The 24,832-nt window shown below is 36.6% G+C and overlaps 1 protein-coding gene across 1 annotated transcript in view; it reads left to right on the top strand.

The window, feature by feature from the left end:
* LOC145774246 (uncharacterized) overlaps positions 1–24,542 on the top strand; it is a 28,244-nt gene extending 3,702 nt beyond the window's left edge. Inside the window, exons 4-17 of the mRNA XM_082585435.1 lie at positions 1,643–1,864; positions 4,192–4,316; positions 9,666–9,814; positions 12,431–12,672; positions 15,496–15,622; positions 16,066–16,214; positions 17,708–17,860; positions 18,153–18,241; positions 19,061–19,133; positions 19,724–19,857; positions 20,219–20,298; positions 20,821–21,000; positions 21,844–21,976; positions 22,920–24,542. Of these exons, the coding sequence (XP_082441561.1) occupies positions 1,643–1,864; positions 4,192–4,316; positions 9,666–9,814; positions 12,431–12,672; positions 15,496–15,622; positions 16,066–16,214; positions 17,708–17,860; positions 18,153–18,241; positions 19,061–19,133; positions 19,724–19,857; positions 20,219–20,298; positions 20,821–21,000; positions 21,844–21,976; positions 22,920–22,947 (1,884 nt within the window). The 3' untranslated portion in view covers positions 22,948–24,542. The remainder of the gene's footprint in view (positions 1–1,642; positions 1,865–4,191; positions 4,317–9,665; positions 9,815–12,430; positions 12,673–15,495; positions 15,623–16,065; positions 16,215–17,707; positions 17,861–18,152; positions 18,242–19,060; positions 19,134–19,723; positions 19,858–20,218; positions 20,299–20,820; positions 21,001–21,843; positions 21,977–22,919) is intronic.
* Positions 24,543–24,832: the final 290 nt, after the last annotated feature.

The following is a 24,832-nucleotide window of genomic DNA, read 5'->3' as shown; positions in this document are numbered from 1 at the left end:
CAATGTAGATGGCCACACTAAAAATTTGTGACCACGAAGCATCATATAGCCTGAGGTATGACAAAAATTGCCCTTAATGATGTAACAAAAACAATCGTTCACAAAGATTTTATTAACAACAATGATCCGAGTTAACCAATGTTTGAAAACAGATAAAAAAAATGACCACAACAAATAGCTTGCGCATCCCAAAGTATTGTGAATGGTACCCCAGCACCCCATTGCGAACCACTGGTTTATTGGTTACAAATTGGCATTTAAAGGCATACTAAATGAAATTTTCAAACGGGAATTAAGCATTAAAATGCGTAAACTGAACATTCAAGAATACATTTCAAAAAAAATTACCGAAAAAAATTGTTTTCAATGGCACTGGCAAGGCCCAAAGTGCAATGTTTCATTTTTTTTTAATTTTTTTTAACCGGTATTTTAATTTTTTCAAAATGACCAAAAAGTGGAAACAGCTCTAGAATACGTCACTATCGACAGCAATAACAAAAGCCACTTTACCACGTCTGATGTTTTAACATCAGATCTGATGTTTTGAGCAAACTGTCTGATGTTTTAGTGTTAAAATCTTTTGTTTTAATGTACATACATACATAGCCTACAGTTAAATCGCCCGCAGTAACAACTATTGCTCGATCAGCTGATTGCTAGTCTATAGTGACGTAGACTGTACAGTCGTACACTTCGCTGCTCACGCCCATTCCCGCTTTGAAAGTTCTAACAAAAGCACGCGCGGAATGCTGATCAGACCGCAATGGGGCAAAATTTTATTGAAAATCGTTTTATGGTAGCATGTTAATCACGAAAAACGTGTACAATCGCCAAGTCAAGTTTTTGCTTTAGTATCCCTTTAACTAAAGTTTGCACATGCAGTAACACAGTTGAAACTCAGAGCAAAGCTATTTGTTACCAAAGCTGTTTAGGTTTTTTAAATTAATTTAATTAATACTTTTAGCACAACTTTAGACTCTTCAATCAGCTGCAGCGCTGATGTTTTATTGACTTTTGAAAGTTTTGTGATCCATCTTGAATTTTATAATGGTATTTTGACCAGTGCTTTCCATACTAAGAAAAAATTTCAGTGTACAATAAGTTTTTTCAGTGAGCATTAATATTTTAAGGCTACGTTTGGAAAGTTTCAAGTGAATTACGAACTTAGTGATTTGTTGAAAGTCAGCTCAAACTATCAAAGAGCACATACAAATTACAAACTTAATTTGCTTTCGTGCTTTTCCGGTATCGCACACGTTTCATTTCACTGTTGTCCTTTAATAATTATTTCTGATGCTTCAATTTTAAAAGACAGATTTGACCATCACTCAGTTAGCGTATCTATAAATGAAAGTCGGGGACACCAAGCTCCGTTTAAAAAAAACATTCTAAGAAAGAATGAGCTGAATAGTATAAAAGTTTAGGTGTGAGGAAATATGATAATAGCTTTAGGATTCGGTGATGGTGGTAACTGATCCCAACATCTCAGGAAGATTTATATCTGTATCAGTTTACCTGTGTCAATGTGTCATACTCTGAGAATATTCTTCGGGGACCATGTGCAGTTTAGGGTGGAAATTATAAAACAATAGCCAAATCATCTTCCAGCCTCAAATGTGACCACGTTCTTCTGATTTGACAGGTTTTAAGGCTAGATGGAAATGAGATTGAATTCATTCAGCAGTTTCTTTTCTACGACTTGGAGCAGTTGACCGAACTGGACATGAGCAACAACAAGATCACATTCATCCACCCGCACGCTTTTGCACAAATGAAGAAACTGACAAAGTTAAATCTAAGCAGAAATCATCTTCAAACATTTGATAGCAAATGGTTTAAAGGTTTAAGTGCTAACATGTTTACGGTAAGTGATTTCCATTCCTTTTATGCAAGATGTTTTGTTGCCTAAAAAACTGCTTATGTTATAGACCAGGGCTTCTCAAACTATGGGTCGCGACCCCAAATGGGGTCGCGTAATGAAATTTTGGGGTCGTATGAAATAGTTTAATTTAGTCTAGTGCCGGTAGGTTGTAGTCTTGCCATGATGTCAATTGACCGCAACCGTCGGTGTGAAAAGTCGAACGATAAAATATAACCAATCGAAACTCTTCAAGGAAGAAACTGCAACACTTTTACTTGTAAAGATAAAATTGAAGCTTTTATTAAAAAGCTTACAATGTGGAAAAATAGGGCAGAATGGTAATTTGAAAATGTTTGCTGCTACAGATGATTATTCAGCTAACAATAACTTGTCCAATCTCTTGATTGTCAAGGTCATAGTTGATCATTTGAATAATCTTCATGCACACTTTCGGAAATACTTTTCTACCGACATTGATTCAGGAAAACAAAGTTGGATTCGTGAACCATTCGTAAGCAAACTGTCAGATGTCACACACCTGCCATTAAAAGCCCAGGAAGAGTTTGCAGATTTATCAAGTGACAAAAGTTTAGAACTTATATTTTCAAAATAGACTTTATGTGTTTTTTTGATAAGCACAAGGAATGAATACCCAAACCTTTCTGACCTAGCCCTTGACAAACTCTTGCTTTTTTGCACAACATATTTATAAGAAGTGGTATTCTCAAAACTCACCACCATCAAGTGTAAAAACCGATCCTCTGTGGAAACTGTTGAAGATGTTCTTCGCTCTGCTTTGTCTTGTATCATCCCACGAATGGATCACTTGTGCAAGAAACATCAAGCGCATCCATCCCATTAATTGATTTGTTTTTATTCACTTTTCATCATGTTAGCGGATTTTTTTGTGATTCGTGAATTGGGTGCATTTGTATTGTTTTGTTATAGTCTTAATTAGAGTCTGATTATTCGTTTGTTATTTCTTGTTTTCATTCGTTGCTTTTTTTCATGTTTCATTGTTGTTATTTACATGCTCCTTTCGATATTGTTTTACTACTTCAGTAAGAGAGTTATAAAATAAGCCAAAAAGAACCGAAAAAAATTGAGACAAAAGAACTAACCCCATTTTAATATCATTAACGTGGATGTCCCCATAATGGGGTCGCGTAGAAATATATTTTTCAAAATGGGGTCGCAGAACAAAAAAGTTTGAGAAGCCCTGTTATAGACTACAGTACTAAAGGCATGTTCAAGATTTTTTATGACGAATATTAAATTTGGCAAGCCGCAGTGTTGTACGATGACGCCGTCAATTTGACGTAGACGCTGAGGCTAGCGCCGTCATTTTTTTTTTATTTGACGGAAGTGATAGCGCCGTCAACTATTTCGCCGATTTTAAGCGTCAAGCGCTATGCGTCATTTTTTGTTATCTTGTTTCACAATGAGAGTTGCACAATGTATTTTGGCCAGCGCGACTCAACCAAATTACCGGCTTTCGCGTTGGTTGGAATGGTTACCTGGAATACAAGCGGAAGAAGTTCGCCAAATGGTGATCACTCATATCGTGAGCAGTAGCCTATCGAGAACGAGGGATCAGAGAGAGAAAGCGAAAAATCAATGAATGTCATTGCGGAGGTTGAAGATTTCAAGCGCTCTATGCCCCTGAAAAGAGCAATTTTGTTGCAGTGGACCACGTTAAAAGATTTATATATGCTAAATCATCACAACACGCTAGGAACATGATACATTTCCGAGTGAACGTTTTCAAGGCTTGTTTTTAAAATACAACACACCAATACCATCCAGCGCTGCTGTGGAACGCATGTTTTCACTTGGAAAGGACATTATGCGTCCCAAACGCAGCAGATTGTCAGACAACCTTTTGAAATGCTTGTGTTTCTACAAGGAAATAACTAATAGGCTAAGCAGCTAATTACAATACAGTCTCAAAACATAATACCTGCTCTTTATTCATAGCTATTGTTAGCCTAAACTTGGTTGCAATACTTCCGTTTTGTGAGACCCTGGCTAAAATAGCGCTAGAAATTAGCGCTGACGCTGACGCCGTCAATTTATTTCATTGACGCGTACAACACTGGCAAGCCGTCTCTCAGCAACTAGCCAAACACATTGTTGAATGTTGAGGTGTGTGATTATCGTTTCCCGGATAGTCACTTCAACTGCTTATTGCGACATAAAAAAAACTGAATATGAAGCGCCTTTAGCAACAAACTTCACCACATAATCCGAGTGATCTTAATTTTGTGCTCGTGTTCATGTTATACATACCATGCCGCAATAAAGGTGTCATTTATTTGATTGTTTTGAAGGAGATGAATTTATCTGGAAACCGCTGGTCATGCGACTGCACTATGGGCAACCAAACGAAATGGCTTAGCAGCAAAAAAACGAAATGGTTTTTTAAAGCTCTGAGTAGTAAATTAGTCTGCATGCAGTAAGTATAGTTTATGCTTAATTTAGGGTGGAGTGAAAATTTTTTTTTCTTTCAAATCAAAAAGTCTAGTTTACTAAAATTCGTAGGTAACCCCAAAAATACCTTTAAACACAATTTTGGGTCGGTGCCCCCCAGGGGGTGCAGGCACACACCCCCTAAAGTTTGAAATACCCCAATTTTATAAAAAAAATTAATATCTCATTAACCACAGACGATAGAAAGTCGGTTGATGGCTCAAAATCATCAGAAGATACAAGTTTATATTACCTTTAAGAGAAGTGTTTTTACTAAAGGCACTACAAAGTGGTCATTTTTGCAATAATGTAATTTTAGTCGTAAATTTACGTCAAATTTGGTCGATTTTTGTATATTCAGTTGATATTTTATGCTTAGTACGGTGTAAATGCGTACAGTGGCGCTTGGCTACAAACTCGCATTGTTAATGACTCCCTTAGTCCTAATCTGTTATGATTAAACACGGATGTAGCTTCAATAATTGTAAGTTTATTTCAATCTATGTTCACTTGTTCAGATTAATTATGTGCTCAAAGGACTGGTAACTTCATCAACCAGCAAAATGCGATATTGTGGCACAATTGCAATGCTTTTTATCGCTACGTCATTACGCCACCTGTTTAGCAAAAGTGGAATAACGCATTGTAACATCACAATGCAGTGCACAGTAGGCTAGGCCTATGTGGCCATAGATATCTTACATTATAGATATGCAACTCAGCAATCGTGGAATTATCGTCACGCTCGACTGACTTTATGGACACAATCAACAATCAAGGTTGCCAGCTTGGCTAGCGTATCTATGGTAGGCTATTATTGTACGGTTTGGGCTTGGCGAGTGGTGGCTTTTGAGCTCTTTTGGAATATTTTGTTTGGCGTATATTTCAAGTTTTCACAGAATAGCCTACTATGAAAAATCAAGACAATAATCTTCTTCACGTAGGTTATGCAACTTCTGTTTCATGATCGTTGGAACTTTCATTTAAGCTTATTTCCAGTGACTCATTAAAGCTTGTTGTAGGCAGTTTACAAACCTGAGATAGAGGGGCGCCGGAACAATTTTAGGACGAGAGTTTTAGGATGAGATATAGCGATAATGCTGGGCAACTCATTCGTTTTCCCGCTATTAGCCATGAAAGTCGAAATGTGAGACAGATGAATAATTGCAATAGCTTGAACAAGAAACGAAAGGTAAATTTCACATTCATAGCATCACAATCTGCTGCAAAGTATAAAATGTGTCCACGGGATAATTTGTGTGGGCCTACTGTAGGCTATAGGCCCTATAATTTGGCTATTTGCAGTAGCTTACATGACCTTAAAAGGGCACCATTGCCCCCCATCCAGAGAAAATTTGAGGGCAAGGGGCATCCTCCCCCCTGCTGAGACAGCTTCATTAGCATCACGGATCCAACCGCCAAACCAAGACAATTTTAATGTTTGGTACACACCATAACTAGATGGCAAGATATCTTTTGTGAAGCGAAGTGACAACACCACTCTTGCTTGGCGATGAATATTCTGACGAAACCGCTTGCCTCGCTATAAGTGGGCAAAACAAGTGGCCTCGTTTATTAGGCAATGTCAAAGAAGCCAAAAGTGTTGTTAAAGGAGCTTGATCTGGCAGTAGCGTTGTTCGACTAATTTTGTTGCTGCAGTATTCTAAGATAAATATTAGCAATTTGTAACGCTGGATACTGGGTACGAAATGCGTTCTTTTCTAGCATAAGAGTCAACCTACTTAAAATTTTATTAGTGCGGCCCGCCACAGCCCTTCTAAGTGCCAAAGTGGCCCGCATGGAAAAAAGGTTGGTGACCCTTGATCTAAGCGATTAAAGTTCTTTTACAAAATTCCATTAGCTACTTGGCTCAAAAGGGATTTAGTGCACTAAAAATTAGTAACTGGTCTGAAAGTTTCAGAAATATTTAGTAGTCATTATTATACGGTAGATGGTTGAATAAAAAATGCTAATTTTGTAATGTATGATAATTTTCGTTGTTGTTTGTTGAACAATTTGGACTTCTTTTCAGGCTCTAAGATTGAGAGCTCTTGAATTGCAATGAACTGCCATTTTTTAAAGGACCGAACGCAATTCGCACAGCCGTAGGGTAACAGGCTTATCCCCAAACACTGAGAGTAGAGTGCTAAACGGTTGTTTTACAGTAAAAGACCTTTGGTATGACCTGATGTGGAACCGACACAGATGCGAGCACTCATACCACTAGACCAGGGTTTCCCAAACTTTTTTGGGCCACGGACCAGCATTTGTGAATCTGTTTATTCGCGGACCCCCAATACAAAGGTAAATATAAATAAAACCGAATTTTGTTTATTTAATAAACTGACAACATCAATGGGACGGATGGGATTGCTTCTTATTGCATAAGTCATCAATTCTCGCGGTTGTTTGTGAAAGACAAACTCGTAAGTCAGGGTCCACGGAAAGTCTGGACCTGTATTTTGTCTTTTGTGAAGAACTGTCATATCTCCACGGACTAGCCTACCTGTGCAGTCGTCGCGGACCATAGTTTGGGAAACCCTGCACTAGACCATTGTACCTGTTTTTGTTGTTGTTGTTACTAAAATAAAATTTCTTTTACGTTTCTTAAATTGTAAGGCTTACTTACTGAGAGCAGTAGCGAGAGAAGTAAATTAGACTTAAATTCAGATCAATCAACTTAAGCTATCGACTTAAAAATCAGCTTAGTTGCACGATTTTATTGAATGAACCTTTACATTGCATTCTACAAACAGTGAAAACAAATACCGTAGCTGCCTGGTTTGTGCGGATGAAATTGTTGCGAAATAAAAAAGTGCGTAAGCCTACCGTTGTTTTAAAGCAGTGGTTTTTAACCTGTGGCTGATTACCCCAAAGGGATAATTTGACATTTTTGGGAGGTAATTTAAATTATCGTTTTTTGGTTACATTCTATTAAAATACAGTATTTTCAACTCTATAGATTAAAACGTAAGGTAGGCTAGATCAGGGCTTAGGCCTACCATATTTTCATCACCCAAAAAGAGGACATGTTTAGTAAGCAAGTAAAATGCAAGTGGATTTTTACGTTTAAGCAATTTTTACCTTCTTAGATGATTATAGGCCTATGCAGGGATTAGCAACAGTGACAACTAAAAAACATGACATATTTATTTGTCAGATTCAGTCGATGAACATTTTGCTGTTCATATAATTTTCCTCACAGAAAACATGCCATTTACATTTGCATTTCGAACCATAGCCTATTGCAGACGAAGAGTTGCTCGATATTTAACGATTCATTAAAAAAGAACATAGTTCTGCAATGTTTGAACAATTCTGTCCATTTTCTAATGTGCCATCATTTAAAAAAAGCTAATGTGGGCTAGCTATCAGGTTTAAGACACCTTTGCACTTGCTTTGGTATATAGATCGAACAGTTTAACACAGGGATACCTGGTTTAACATCATCAATGCCAACATTTTTCTTTGACAGATAGCCTCACACACCGCTGAAAAGCATTATCCTATTCTTTGGTGTAAGACAGAATAAGCATCCAATCGACATAGTTCTGCAATGTTTGAACAATTCTGTTCATTTTCTAATGTGCCATCATTTAAAAAAGCTGATGTGGGCTAGCTATCAGGTTTAAGACACCTTTGCACTAGCTTTGGTATATAGATCGAACAGTTTAACATCATCAATGTCAACATTTTTCTCTGACAGATACTTCACACACCGCTGAAAAGTATTATCCTATTCTTTGGTGTAAGACAGAATAAGCATCCAATCAAAGGATGTAAACTCGAAAAATGAAATTATAGCGGTCTATTCATCCAAATAGGCAACACAAGAGTCGAACAATAGAAATAGCCTACATCGGACATGGTCATCGAGTAACACTGCCTTCGTTTGCCATCGAAATAAATGTATCTACCGCATTCACAGCAAGCAATGTATTGTCAACTTCAAAGTCAATAAACACTTTTCTTAAAAAAGGAGAGCCTACTTCTGCCACAGCTCACAGAAAACATAGGCTACTTTTCCTTTTTGGTATCGTTGCTTAGCCTTATTTAGCTTTCGCCAAACGTCACATAAATATAAAACCCTGTTGAAAATAATAGCAATGCAAAAAAGAGGACATTTGATTATTTTCAAGCGTCCTCGGAGGACAATTCATTTTTCATGAAAAAAGAGGACAAATCCTCCTAAAAGAGGACATATGGTAGCCCTAGGCTAGATGGATTTTCGTGTGCGTTTACATTTCGTTTCACTTAAGCATGCCTTTTGTGACCACATAGTATCATGGCGTCTTATGTATAGTCAGGGTTGCCGTCGACATGGATCCCGAAATAAAGACAATCAAAATTTTAAATTTTCATGCGAAACGAAAGAAACGTTTTTTAACAAATCTTTGCGTTTATAGTCTACGAGCCATGACATATCGCATTCCATATTTTTTGCCAGAAACAATCTGTTTCAGCAACTCCTTGTTTGTAGAAAATGCTTTGTGCACCTCACGACAGCTCAGGTCTAGGCTTACCTTTACTTATAGCAGGGATTTGCGGCTTATTTCACCAAGTCTGTTTCTACAAGTTTTGCAATTGTTGAAAATAAGACAAAATGAGAACTCAAGTCAAAAACAAGGACATTTCTTAGAAATAAGAACGATAATTTTTTCTATAAAAATGCCTCGAATTGATTGCAAGCTCTAATTTGAGGTTTTTAAAGAAAGGGATAATTGAAATACATCATGCTCTTTTCAGAGGTAACGGAACCACTGTTTTAAAGGTTGAAAAGCACTGCTCTAAATAAACAGAAGCCGTCGCTGGGTTTTCAAGAAATCACCGAATCGCCAGCTGCATAGCCGAGTGGTGAGAACCCTGGAACGGCAATCGAAAGGGCGCCGGTTCGACACCGCTCAAGAGCATGCGGCTGTGTCTTTGGCAGGACACTTTAAGGCATGCCTGAAGGTGGACACGAAGATTGGCTTCCTTGCCTTCCCGCCCACTTAATCTAAATCTTCAACCACCAGGTGTAAGCCTGGATACCACAAACAAACCGAATCGGTCGTCTCTACTGTATCTCCGAATTGGGATTTCTCTTAATCGGATTCTTCGAATTAGATTTTCCGAAAAGGGCCATTCCGATAAAACTGACACCACGCATTTCTATGTTGTTTTAGTGCAGTTTTAAGAACTTTCATACGAAAACTTGGTTCTCAAAGATTTTCCTTTTTAATTAAAGTTTCAGGCCAACAAACTTTCCCGTTTCACATTGTGTCAACGTCTCCAGACTGGTGTAAGCCTTCATTTTATTCTTTGACTAATTTCATAAATTATTTTCTGCAATTAGACCTCACGCAATGCAAGGAAAAGATATAAGAAGTATAACTGCTGAAGAGAATCTGGAATGCTCGCCGCCCCATATCATCGGGATATCTCAATCTACAACTCTTTACGTCGGCCAAAGCGTAGAGCTGGACTGTGTTCTCAAAAATAACAGTATGTTTCAAATAGCAATAGAAAGTTATTTTATTCAGTGCAGTGATTCCCAATCAATTGGTTGTTGCAAGCTCCTTACGATATATTGTACAGCGTGCAAACCCCGAAACTTCGAAAAGTGAACCTAAACTAGAGTTTTGTAAAGTTGTCTTGGTCACTGTGTGATAGAGTCAGACTAAATATTGTTTAGCCTGACAGCTGACACTGAAGTTCTCAACAGGGCAAACATGCCCAGCACTCTCAGTCTCACCATCATAAAGAAGGCACAAATTAAATAGGCAAGTCACGTCTACCGGATGCCAAACCATCGTATTCCAAAACAACTGATGTATGGAAAACTTACAAACGGCAGACGCCAAGTGGGTGGTCAAAGAAAACAGTTCAAAGACACTTTAAAAGCCTCCATAAAAGAATTTTCTATTGACGTTGATTCTTGGGAAGACTTAGCCTCAGAACGACCAACATGGCGCAGTCTTATTTCCTCAATCAACTGAGAAACAACGTACGCTATATGTTGTCAAAAACAGGAGTAGTGCAAGATTCTAGCCTCAAACAAGAACTCTACCCAACCATCCTATCCTGCAACAGAGCTTCACCGTACAGATAGGCCTCATCAGTCATTTTCACACCTATCCATGCCAACCACATAGGTCTACTAAAGCTTGATTCAGTCTCGTTGGCTAATGGCCATCTTCGGAAACGATAGACGAACATTTGTTTTGCAGTTGTAGTTGTAGATATCCCTGAATCAAGCATTTACGCAACACTATCACAATTTACTGATCATTTTTTCGAGGGATTGTAGAGTGCAAGATTGACCTTTCACACCAATATAATGCTTCGGTCATTATGTAATAGAGTTAGACAGTATAATAGGGGAAAGCGGGGCAAAACGGACATGCTGGCAAAATGGATATTTTTGTTGTTGAAAAATTACAAATAAAAATGACACTTTTTTTCTCTTTATCTTCTAAAGCTACTTGAATGAATATTCCACACAAACGATTTAAAACTTTTGTGCCACACTCGGCCGCCAAAAGGTCGAATTCTCAGTACTTTGTTATAAAAACTTGTCTTCTAAAATGTGATGATATTTGGGTGTTTTTTGAAAATTTCTGCTTCTCTTTTAGTTTGAACATTAGTGGACAATGGATCACTATCCTTCAAAAAATGAACTTTCTACATATTTTGGTTTTGCTTATTATAGACTTTTTTAGGTGGCTTGTTTGGGGCAAAACAGACAATGGATGAGTGATTGATTAATGTTTATTTTGTTGCGAGTATAAATTAGACACATTTATAAAGCAAAGTCAAATCACTTGTAACACAGCCTAAAAGAAGTGATAGTTTTTTGGCGTGAAAATTGTTTTCAAACGCATAGCTAGTATGTTTTGGAGAACTGAAACAGCAAAGATGCATTTGTCAAACACTGTTTGACAAACAGTTACTTTGATTTCTATTTGAATAAGACTACTGAAGAAGCTAGCTATCTGGCGGCGAAAGCTTAATTTAAAATAAGTTTACTGGTTACCATTGTTTTTGTATATGGATAGTCATTCTAACAAGTTCACAAAAATTTTCGTGACCTTGACAAACTAATTAACAAAATGAAATACGAAGCAGAGTGATCATATACTAGCCTATATCCGTTTTGCCCCATGCCCTGGGCAAATCGGACACCCACAATAAAAATCATTTTTTGTAAATAAAGAAAAAAAGAAAAACACATTAAGTTTCATATTCTGGGCAGTTGTTGTTAAGTGACCTGTTAATTCAAAAAACGCAATACGGTAGGTCCATAATATCTAATTTGTTTGCTCAAATAGAGCACTTTGAAGTTAGCATGTCCGTTTTGCCCCGCCTTCTTCTACTGTATATAGCTAATACTGTATGCTACAATTTGACATTTCCAAACATTAAATTTTCTATGGGAAGACGATTTGTTTGCCACTCCTAGCATGTCTAATACTTTGAAATGGTGACACTTGTTACTCTAATCAAAAAATAAGAGCTCAAAATGTAGATACTAAACTCATGTTCAGCAAATAAACGTTTCGAAAACTATACTGTTTTGATCTTCAGTGTTATAAATGTTTGTTTGCTGAACAAGAGTTTAGTATCTATATTTTAGGCTCTTTATTTTTAATTAGTGTAACCAGGCGTTCCAATCATATTGCTCCTAAGTGACACTTGTTTTTTCTTGAATTTTGTTTCACTACAACTAGATGAAGTATGTAGGCTACTGTATAATTTCATAGGCTACAGCACTAGTAATTTTTGTGTGTCTTTATAAACAAGCCAAAAATTAATTCCAAACTTTCTCTGCGATGAAATCTACTAAGATTATTTTGCAGTGGTGACTAATACTCTGATGCGCAGTTGTGGATTGTGCACAATGTGGTGATTGTTACTTTGCAATGACATTTAGTTCAGAAGCTTAAGAGTGAAAATTCTACCATTTATCCCACTCATAATATGTTTCACAATAACACGATCTATGTTATTAAACAAAAGAGGATTACATGTCTCAAATATAACCGCTTGAGATTCTAATGCCTAAAAAACAGTTTTTTTTTTTTTTTTTTTAATAAAAAAAAATTATGTTTTGGTTTCCAGCTTTTCCGGTGGCGTCTGTGATGTGGATTGCCCCCAACCACGACCACTACAGCCTGCAGACCGCGGACAGGTTCGAAGGCATCCAGGTCTTTCAAAACGGGACAATGATCATTCACCAAGTGAAGATGGACGATGCTGGAATTTATAAATGTGTTGCCAGCAATCATGAATCATCTGTTCAAGCGTCCACCACACTGACAATAAAGGCCAAGAGCTATTATCAAGACAACTGGGTTGAAGCAGTGAGTAGAGTACTAGTAATCCTAGCAGTGCCAGTTTCGCATACTTGTAGAGGCTTTGAACCACTGACGCAGGCCCGGTCACCCAGATTGACAACGTGAGATTCTCGATTGTTGAAGTGTTATTGCCGGGAAATTATTTCATCAATTAGGTGCCACTGAATGGAGAGCGGTCCTTAGACTGCGTTGCTCAAGCGCGTCACCCCGAGAGTCGAACCAGCGCTGCTTGATCTTGAAGCTTTTTCGTTGACGAAGTCACGCGCTAACTAACTGAGCTGCCGGAGACATAGAATGAGCTATATGTTGGTAGTCAGAATCCAAAATCAGCAGGCCTACCTATTGTGATTGATGTTGTTCTAACAATTTTATTAAAAATTAATAGAATTTTTGCTACCTTTACAAAGAATTTCTCCTTTTCTTTTTTATTTATAATCAATATTTCGTTGTAATCACAGTCATAGCAAAACTATAAGTGCCAATAGGATGTTGACTAGGGTTTTCATTTCTGAACCAAGTAATAATCAATAAATCTACTATCTTAAAAGAATTGAGTTGAGCATACATAGCCTAGACCTATAAAAAGATTTAAGTCTTTTCCATGATTTTTTTTAGTTAGGAAACCGAACCTTTGTGAGACACTTTTTGAAATTTTGAACGACGCACAGTTTGAGATTGTAATATACAAATAACGCACAATCAAGTTTAAATGTCGTAATTTATCAATCATGCTGCAAATTTGTAAACTTTTACGAACCCCTTAAAAACGCTTGGTGGACTTCTTGGAGGTCCACGGACTTCCGGTTGATAACCGCTTGTGGAGTATCAGTACTTTAATACAGTTCAATGAGGTTATTTCCACTTGCCGATGAATATTCTGAGGATCTTTGTTGAGCGCAATAAATTTTAAGTCTCGCTTCATTCTAGACCGGTTTGAAGTAGTAGGCTACTAGAGTGAATTAAGAAATGATGAAAAATACTAATTTTGAGCATGGATGTTGTTGCTCACCATACACAGAGATGGGCATAATCTTTAAGATCAAGATCGTAATCTTGATCCTCAAGATCACTTTTATTTTGGTGATCTTGATCTAAGATCGCTTTTTTGTGTGATCTTGATCAAGAACAATAAAGTCAAGGTCACTTAAAAATTGAAGTTTACTTAGCCTTCAAGGTAGAGGCACTTTTTTTAACTCGTACTGTAGGCTACAACGTAATTTGTGGCAATTACTGACATTAAGCCACTGATAATAATATGATATGTGTTCAAGAAAAGTCGATTTGAATTTTCAATAACTTGGTCAGTGTTGCCATTTCAAAATTTAAAAAGTTTTATAAGTTGGTCATAATAAATAAGCCAACTTTCGTGTATACTTTATGTTGACGTATGATAAAAAAATGATTCAACTTTGTTTACAATTCTGTTTTGCACATTCTAAAACGATGTTTGCTTTCTTTGACCTAATTTTAGATGTTTAAAAAGTTTAGAATGGCAGTATTAGAAAAATTGGACTCTATAGCCATACTTACCCGTTTAGCCGTTTGGTCATGTACAGTAGTTTATTGCAGCAAATCAACCAGACCAAGAATTGTTTAAAGTCTGAGTATAAGCAAATATGGTAAATTTGAAAGCATACGCTGCTTCTTTTTTGTATAGTTTTTGCATATTTTTGGAGCGGTTCATCTGCCCGCAGACCTTTGAACATTTTGATAGTGCAAACTGCAAGCAGTATTGAAACAGACAACATTATCAAGATTGCAAGATGGGTAAATTGTGCAATAAACATTAATATAATCTAATAAAAGTTGAAAATACTTAGTAACATGAATAAAAGCTTCCCATATAAACCAGACAAAAATTTGGTGAAAAATGATGTAGTTCAAAAGTGTTTTTTTTTTAAATAAAAGCGTAAAACTAAAAGCAAATTTTGTGACATTTTCAGTACTGTAACTACCCTCGGCCTTGGATGTGACGTTGCGATTCTATGCAAACTGAAACAACGATTAATAGGCCCAATAGCAACAGTCATTAGCTTATTACAATTCTTAGACCAGAGATCGAGTAGTTAAAAATAACAGTTAGCAATACTACCAACCACCTTTAACCACGTTGCTTATATAAATTAGTTTTTTTCTTTGCAACACCATGGATCAAAAACTTTATTTTTCTAGTTTAGAAAAAGTAATTTTGAAAGTGATCTTGATCTTCAAGATCACGTTGTTTTGGTGATTTGATCTTGATTTTCAAGATTACATATTCTTGGTGATCTTGATCTCTTGATCTTCAAGATCACTCAAAACTGGTGATCTTGTCCATCTCAGACCATGCAGATTTTGTATTTTCATCTGACCTGTGACGCTTTTATCTGAGCACAACATTTTGCCGTTTTGGTTTTGGCATGTTACAACGGACCGTTTTGGTGTTTGTTCAGTTTGTTGTATGAACATTACGCCGGCAGACCATACTAGTTTATCGTAAATTATATTTTATTTGACTTGATTGGTTGGAGCAACATAAAATACAGTTAAATTTTGATACTTGGCCAAATCCGCTTTGACTTTCAAAGTCATTTTAACAAGCTTATCTGCTCACCACATAAAGCACTGAAATGCGAATGTAGTTCTTGACGTGAAAATCAATCACTTAACGTAAAAATACGATAAAAAATCGCAAGATAAACTGTTGTGGCACTCAGTGAGCAGACAAAGCGCAATTTGTGCTCAACTAAAACGTTGTTTGTTCATTCCAGCTAAAAAAGTCAATCTGCTATACATTCCTTTGTTTCGCAATGCTTTATATTCTAAGCAGTGCAATTGTAACTCTTCTAGGTGACAAGGAAAACAACGAGCCGCGAGAATACTAAAATAGCTGTGGACAAGCATTGCCCAAAAAAGTGTAAATGTCTCTCCCAGCATGTTGACTGCTCACCCGACACACTCAGCGACAAGATAACAGGTGAGTCTTTTTGAACGACTCACATCTTATTCTAAGCTAGACAGTAAAGGTTTGAATTAAACAGTTGTCTCGAAGGTAACATATTACTTTCTGTATCCCTGTCCAAGCATGCTATTACTTGTTGCGATGAAAAAATAACTACACCACATCTACGGGTGGCGAACCCACGAACTCTTAAACCTCACGATTATCATATACCACCCGACTACGTAACTAACAATTACAAAGTCATGCTTTCTAGATTTTGAATTACTCAGTAGCATCAATATAGGGTTTTTATGTATAAATGGCTTTTGATTTTGTTGTATTTGGCGAACACTGCCAACTCCATACTTTCAGTACCAAATCACAACCGCATTGGTCTAAAATCTACAAAATTGGAATCGTTTTCACAAGTTGCTAAAAAATTCCAACAAGTGTTTGATTTGGTTTTGCCTTTGCAGTGCTCGACTACTCCCTGCTTCCCAACAATACAGTTTCCGTCACTTATGCTTCAAACGCGATCACCACAGTGCCACCTTCCAAGACGAAACTCACTTCATTAACGGAACTGCGTTTGGACGACAACAGTATCACCATCATAGCTAAGCGTGTATGTTTCTCGATACAGCTTACATCTCTGCGCAATTTAAAAGCTTTTGATTGGTATGGGCAAAGTATTGTCACATGTCTAACATTGGGCCACTTTTCTAGAATGTTCAAGTGTAACTTTGGTAGAGGGTGATTGCATGAATTATGCCTAGGCTATTTTCTATTCTCAACAATTTCCAGCTTCTTTGTAATCATAGACTCCTTTCAAAGATTTAAAAAAAGTACGGAGCTCCTAGCCTTTGTGGGTGGCCACCAATGGAATTTTTTGCAAAATGTCGTAGTAGGCTATAAATGAGTACTAGGCTATAAATGAGTAGTAGGCTATAAATGAGTAGTAAGGCTATAAATGAGTAGTAAGGCTATAAATGAGTAGTAAGGCTATAAATGAGTAGTAAGGCTATAAATGAGTAATAAGGCTATAAATGAGTAGTAGGCTATAAATGAGTAGTAAGGCTATAAACGAGTAGTAGGCTATAAATGAGTAGTAAGGCTATAAATGAGTAGTAAGGCTATAAATGAGTAATAAGGCTATAAATGAGTAGTAGGCTATAAATGAGTAGTAAGGCTATAAACGAGTAGTAGGCTATAAATGAGTAGTAGGCTATAAATGAGTAGTAAGGCTATAAACGAGTAGTAGGCTATAAACGAGTAGTAGGCTATAAATGAGTAGTAAGGCTATAAATGAGTGAGCAGGCCATACATTTTTTTTGATGTTTCAATTTTGCTACCTTTTACTGAAATTAAGTCTTTATGGACCTCATAGAAGTTTCCATGGATCTCCGAGAGGTCCATTGACCCTAAGATTGGATGAACTGCTTCAATGAATGTTTCATTGCTGGAATTAATTAATTTATCCTTGACCATTTGTATTTTTAAATTAAGACCTTTCAGCATTGGTCGACGCTGACGCAAGCACAGCTTCCCACGCAGCTCTCGCATCTGAAAGTAGTTGTTTTAAAATATTTATCCTTTGTTTTAAAAAAAAAAAATTTGGATTAAACAAACAAAAGTACTTTGCTTAGTTTAATCTTTTAGAAATCAGATTGAATTTCGTCAGTGGCGTCACTGACACAGGAACACTTCTTTTTCGATGTTTCTTAAACATTTTCTCTTTTAGCCTAGGCTATACTGTATAATGTCACTTTATCTTAAAGTTTTGGTTCATTACAAACTTAAGCTGTTGTTTTGATTGAGTGTAGGCTTTACCACCAATACGCACTATTAACAAATGATATTCTTTTAAATTGCCAACGTTTCGTCAATCAGACACCATGAGCATCTTCTAAGAATCAGAGTTTCAACATAAAGGGACTAACATTAAAACAGGAAATATTTTTTTGCATTTGCAGCTTCCATATTTACGTACAATTTACATTTTGAATGCATATCCAAGAAGAAAGAATAGAATTATATACACCAAGCCGAAACTATTTCCCTTTTTTAAGTTTCAACATCAATTAACGTTAAAAACTCTGAACTGCTTTCGTTGTTTAGGCTTTCGACAATCTTGATCGTTTGCAAACCTTGACACTGAGGAACAACAAGTTGACAGTTTTGCACAGTAACCTCTTCCGTCGCCTGACCAAGCTTAATATTCTGATTTTGGACGACAACGAGTTGACAGCCATTGACGACCACATGTTTTATGTAAGATAATCTCCCTTTGAGCTTGGTTGTTTATTAAAAATTTTAATGAGGCTGCGAAAAGATGGAAAAACTCAGTGTGCTTAGTCATTGCTTCTTTTCAGCATTTAAAAATATTATTTGTATTGAAACTATAGGTCAATCGTGACTATGAAATAAATTAAACTGAAGGTGCAAAATACGACATATAGTCTACCTGATGCAGATGCGGCAAGGTCTGAGGGTGTTTTTTTGTTCTGGCTGTTCAACCTTTCAGCTGACTGAGCTACTGCTGATCACTTTGTAATTACCCCAGGGTCTATCATCGTTGCAGTGGATTTATATTCGTAATAATTACATCACATCTATCGCTTTTTCTGCGTTTGCTCAACTTCCTAAAGTCAAGTGAGTTCTTTTTGCAATAAAAATATTTATGTATAAAAAACATATTGTTTAAAAAGAACATTTGCTGAACGCTCAGTTGTAATATTGTGTCTGTTGTGTGGATGTTTGTGTTATTTTTGGTGAAATAGTTGCAGCAAACTACAATAGATGTCTAAATCAGTCTTTTTGATTTTGTGCTTAAGGTAGACTTCGATTGTAATTAATAATTATGTGTTTTAATAACGCAAAGAAATACAATACCTTATGCGCTTGTGGTAAAATCAGTGCAAAAGATAATGGCAAGGTTTTAAAATTACTTTGTTAAAGCGGCAAAATGCGGTTCGTTTTTACAGATCTATTTTACAGTGTAGCAATCTATTTCACAGTGTAGCTATCTAAAATAGAAAGAACAGACAATGCAAGGTAACAACAACCGATGCCCAAGCCGTCTAATATTAATTACATTACTTCCTGAATGTCAACCATTTTTTACATTAGTTTAATGTCTTTCGATGATGCGATGAATAAACAGCATATGGTTGAGTGAATTCTTTGCTTCTATGCCTTTAATGGCAGTTTTTCCTCATCCACCAAAGCACTGATCTTGTTTACCGGATTATAAAACGTTGTGAACACATCATTAGTTGGAAAGTCAATGGAAAAGTTTTCTGCAACCTCAGTCAATTCAATTCAATTCAATTTATTTTTCTTTGTCAGAATGCAAAAGAAATGATATTGTGAAAAAGAAATACAGTAACAAAACCAACTAAAGGAATAGGTGACAAAACCTTAATGGTTTAAGACGTGCATGACATTAAACATTAAATGTTTTTACATCAGGTTTATCCACCTGGAGAACAACGAGATTTCAACTATTTTCCCGCAGACCATCACGGCTTTGACCTCTCCAAAGGTATGTTGGACTGTGCAAATGCTGCACACCAAGTTTGGTGCCAACCTAGCTTCATTAGAAGAAGAATTGGATCAGCAAACGTATCGTTTTCACCTGCTCGTGGCACAGTGGACAGAATACCCGATGTTGAATCAGCACCTTATTAACAAAATTGAAAATAAGTTTAACTTTAGGCTACTGTCTTGGTTTCTGTTTTTCTTTTTTCAAAAACAGATTGGCAAAGCGTTTTACAAGTTTTGTTTTAAGCCTCTGCTATGTTTGGCACATGTTGTGTTTTTGTTGTGATGGTCAGAAGTAAAAACAAACTAAACAGAACTATGAAAGATAATCAATTACTTTTCTACTATTCAATTAACAATATTAGCCTACTAACAAAAAATACTACAAGTAGTGTATATTGGATTAAGGTAATAATTGTGTATTTTTCCGCTTAGTTGTGTGATAGCAGTTTATGTGGCAACTTCCAATAGTTACAGACTTGAAATGCAGTTCCACGATTCTCCATCAGTAAAATCTCGGTGTTACAAAAGTTAGTCGATTAGAAATCTTCCAAGTTCCAACCCAATGTTTGATTGAATTAAATTGTTCAGGACAACCATCCGGTCAGTATTAAAAGAATATTTGTGGAGGAAAACCCAGTCATGTGTGACTACAAAATGAATGGCTTACGAATTTTTCTGAAAGAAAATAAGCAGTGGAAAAACTTATTTGGTGACGGAGTCAGGTACGGGCACTCGAGTTTGAATCAACGTTTATCTTTTGTGTTTTATCGAGAAGCTTTGCATCTTTTTATTTTTTCTGTTGTCTCGGCAAGTGCGCTGGGTTGACCGAGAAATGTGAGGAAATCCCAATCAGCAAATCAGTCGTTTTTGACATTTTTACAATAGTGCTCCAACCGAAAAACATTAACACTAAACATAAATTTATAAATCACAATAATCCTTTACCAAGTTTCAAGTAAAAAAACTTGTTTTTTTCCATTTATCTCAAGTTGTTGGCTTATCTTGTAAGGACAGATATGCCAACACACCGTGTCACATTTAGCTCAATTCTCTCAGTGATCCTTTTCATGTGATGTCCAACAGGTGCAACTTCCCTCCACGATACAACGGGATGAATCTGGTCGATGTACATGAAACCCTTCCGTGCGATAAACCTTTTCAAAGTGGGTTGGCCTTCATATATATCTTATGGGTTGCGTCTGTCGTATATATTACCTTTATCATTTTTTATAAAGTTGCCATACTTTTAACTGTTATATAAAATCAACTTTCAACGACATTAAACGAACGATTTTGAAAGTTTTTAATTAAAATGAAACCACAAATTCGTTGTTTTTCTGGTTTCTGCTGCCTCCGGCTTTGTGTACATAAGGTAAGCTAGCCAGTCTTTCTCTTTCATGCGTGTTGGTGGCCGACGGCTATTATTTTATTGTTTGTACAGAAAAACTTTCACTGTATTTTACGATCTGTTAATTGTGCTCTTTTAATGTGAAAATGAATAGAGTAAAATGTTAGTTTAATGTAAAAATAACAAATCGTTATTGTTGAGTACAGTGGTCTTATCTATGGGAAATTGAGTAAGTACCAAGTCCTATTTGCAAGTAATATTGTAGCATTGTAACGTTACTATAACATCTTCAGATGTCAAGCCAACGTAAAACTAACCAGGTCTGCTATTCTGGCAGACGTCACAACCGTCGGTGGACCCGCTGCAGGCAAGCATTGTCATTTCCCCTTCGAATACAATGGCCACGTGTACAGCAAGTGCATCGCGGTGCATGACAACGAAGTGGTTAAAAACAACGTGTGGTGCTCTACTGCTGAAAGCTTTGACGAACAAAACTGGGGCACTTGTCCGTCAGGAGGTAAGGAGGGCACTTTTATATTCCTTTCCTAAAAAATAATTATGTTTTTGACAGGTTGTGACTTGTGAGAGCCGAGTGGTGCCCTGAGTGTCGTAAGTGCCGAGTGGTGAGAGTCTTCTTATGACGCTCGAAAAGGTGGATTTGTATTTGGCAAGACACTTAGGGCTAGAAGCATCAATAACAGATCTTTCAAGCTGATCGACTGATTATAGTTATTCGAGAATCAGTTTGCACAAAACTCATCTATGAATTAGTTATCGGCAATTTTAATCAACGGATTACGCTTGGTGTATAAAGAAAAACTAAAGCTTTGGTAGAGAGTTTGCTTTGTTGAACCATGCTTTCAGTCCAGAGTGTCGTTACAGTTACAGTGCATAGTCAAATTTATCTTACGATTTTTCATTTTATGTATTGCAGATTTAATTCCTGATGAGGACACACGTACGTGTCGAAAACATTTGAGTTTATTTTATTTTAATTATGTTATATTTTGTGTAAAATAAAGAAAAACTAATCCGCTAACAGCTGCTTAACCGGCGATTACTTAATCGGTAAATGATCCGATGTTTTTTTGGTGCCTTTCTTTTGGATTTCGGTTCAGATCGAGTCAGGGTAATGGTAAGAAGAACATTTGAAGACCAGCGACTCTCCATTTATCCGTTTTTTTGTTTCCACATTCATGTTTAATTATCAAGATTTTGGGTTTCGTTTTCAGTTGTAATTTGAATGATTTTTGCTCTTGCTTGTCATGTGAAAGATGATTTTTCTAAGACATTTATTATGACGTGCACTGCACAATTTCTGGTTATTGCACTTTGTTCACAACTTTTTTGCATTTTGCAGAGTATAAAATTTCTGAAAAGAAAAACGATGCGTCTGGCGTTATGGTTGGTTTGTGTGTGGCCGGTTTCCTAGTTGGCCTTATCCTCTGCGTTGTGGGATTTGTATTTAGTAGTGGACGTGCGGACAAAAACAGGTTAATTCCACTTTCGCTGTTTGTTTCTACAGTTTACTTTGATACTTTAGATTTCAAAATTATTTTATATTATTACTTTGATATCAGTATGGTCATTTCATTCTTCATTCTTCCCAGTAACTCATTGAAAAAGAAGGTTGAACAGTAGGCTTAGTTGGACTGTAAACTCGCCAAGGAAATATGCATCACTGTGAACAAATATCTGTGCACTGCTGTAAACTGACAACGTATTCAACGAGCTAACACTAACAGTAAACTCGGTCAGTAACTTTTGAACTGCGTTTTGTGCAGTAAGAACTTATAGTAAATGTATAAGTAAAAAGCACAGAAATGTGTGATGCAAAACACTGATTCATCGAAACGCACTTGCACGACTGCAATCAATTCTGATTTCTGAAATCCAGTCGGATTCTTAGGCTACCATTACCAGTCCGCCCCGATAGCTCAGTGGTTACGCGCCCGGCTTAAGATCACGCGGCGCTGGTTCGACTCTCGGGGTGTGCGCTTGAGCAACACATTTCAGGACTTCTCTCTATTCAGCGGCATCGAGTGAATGGAATAATTCCTCGGCAACACTTCAACAATGGGAAAACTTCACTCTGCCAATCTCGGTAACCGGCCGTGCGTCAAGAGCCTCTTCAAGTAGGCTATGTGAAACTACCAAGAATAACCAATCAAGGCTTTGTTAGTCCGAGAATAAAGATTCAAAATCAAACCATGTTCAGGCGGAAAAATATAATTGCTGAAAAGACGTGCAGAACTATAGCCACGAACTTCCATTTTTAACAGTTTAAAGATTATTATGTAAAAGGAAAACTAACCTTCGCCTTTATCTTATTTTTCTGTTTGCATGAGACAATGCCCACTCTACTATACGCTAATACCGGTAGTGGTTGTGGTCATCGTTAAGTTAATTATCACAGTCATGATTTTTTTTTCTCAGGTATAACGGATACAAGGTGTATATTTGATGCGAACATGAATTGATGGGATGTGTGGAAGAATCGTTTCTATCCAATTACGTTTTTACGTTTTTTATACCATTTTGAAGCCCCACTCACTTAAAATAAACACTTGCAGCCTGTTTAAATACTTGCAGCAAGGTAACTACTGTTGTGCCGTTTAACTGATTGAATCAATTTCATAGGTAGCCTACAGCACACGAAAGAAAAAAGTGGTGTATTTAAAATTTAGCTTTGTTGGCCAGCGATTTTTCGTGTCTAATTGTCAGGTTGCTTCATTGAAATCACTTTGTTGTACTGTAGATATCATTCTTTCTGTCGCTAGTTTTGCAAAAATAAGCGCTTTACTTGTCCATTTTTGTTGTGATGACCAATATATTCTGTGTATCGTGGATGATTCCTGGTTGGGCTTATGATTGCACAATTTTCTAACAGTAACACACCTTCTCTTGTCACCTTTCGTTTAACTTTTAATTGTTGGTCGTATAAACATTTCATCAGCAAATAGCTTGCATCTTGATACTTGGTGCTTTTTTCAAACATCCACAAGCTTCGTTTCTTCTTTTTTCTCCGACATATTGTGAATAGTCAATCACACTTTCTCTTGCTCTTTTTTGTGCGACTTATTCTTACTCTATCCTGGAGGGAAACTTAGTGATTTTTTACTTTGATTCGCCGCCTACATATGTTGAATCAATGCAAAAAGTCTGATTTGTTAAGTTGGTCGCTTGTAGTACAGCTCAAATTAAAGGGGGGGAGGGTAAATTTAATTTAAACTTTAGCCCTGATTGTAGGAAACAACAGTAGGCTATATAGCCTTCAGCACTAAGACATCTGGTATAATTTTTTTGAAATTTTTATCAAAACCTCCCCCTCCCCTCTACCCCGAAAAAAATTTTTTGCGTAAAACTTGCATGACATTATATAAATATCACTTTTTGGTTTTGGCAATTAAAGCTCAAATATTATTTGCCACTGTTCTAAAAATGATACAGATAGCCGTAAACAGTTTTCTGGTCTTGTCTTCATCATAAAACACGGTAAAGTGGTCATTTCAATTTGTACCCATTACGTGCATTCGCGACAGCGTTTCAAAAATATATACATTCTGTATTGAGCCAAAGAGAGTAGGCTACCACTTTAAATTTATCCAAGGATTTTGTACAGCTTTTGCCTCATACGTAGGCTTTATACCTAAAGTATGGCTTTGTCGGCAGATATCATTCTTATCAAAGTGGAACTTTCAACCTTCTTAGATAAGATAGATGGTAGTCTATTAGTTAGTAATTACTAATTACCAACAAAGCCACACCTGTGCGGCAAAAGCTTTCCAATGCACTTAAATTCATCAATTTAATGTAGTTGGAGAAAGTAGTGGGGCGTGTTGTCACAATTTTTACCAATCAGCATATACTGTATCTCGTTCTGTCCCAATGGTATCGAGATGTTAGATAGTGCAATTGAAAGAGGTATCATTCGACTTCTTTTAGCTACAGCTAAAGTTTTGCTAGATTATTTCGTTTTTACATAAATGCATATTTAATGCAAGTAAATGGGCTGTGACAACACGCCCCATCCCGGGGCGTTGTTGTCACAGAGCACGGAGCGTGTTGTCATAAAATTTCTGCACATGCTTTATGATTAAAATATGACAGAAACCAATAAAAAATGGTTTTAATACAGGCTGAACAAATAAAAAAATATGCGAAATGCAAAGAAATTAATTTACAACATATTGGTAAAAAGTGTATGCCCATTGTCAAAAGCAATAAAAAAGTCATCTTGAGAATTATGTGTCACTATCGAATATATGTGTGTATCATTTATCTAATATTATTTTTTTTTTTAAAAGCGTTGTATTTTAACAAATAGGCTACGCAGATTACCTCGTTGT

This window comes from Aplidium turbinatum, chromosome 7 (assembly GCF_918807975.1).
Source record: "Aplidium turbinatum chromosome 7, kaAplTurb1.1, whole genome shotgun sequence".
In the NCBI taxonomy this organism is placed as follows: domain Eukaryota; kingdom Metazoa; phylum Chordata; class Ascidiacea; order Aplousobranchia; family Polyclinidae; genus Aplidium; species Aplidium turbinatum.
The sequence above is the reverse complement of the archived record's forward strand: the minus strand, read 5'-3'. Positions and strand labels throughout refer to the sequence as shown.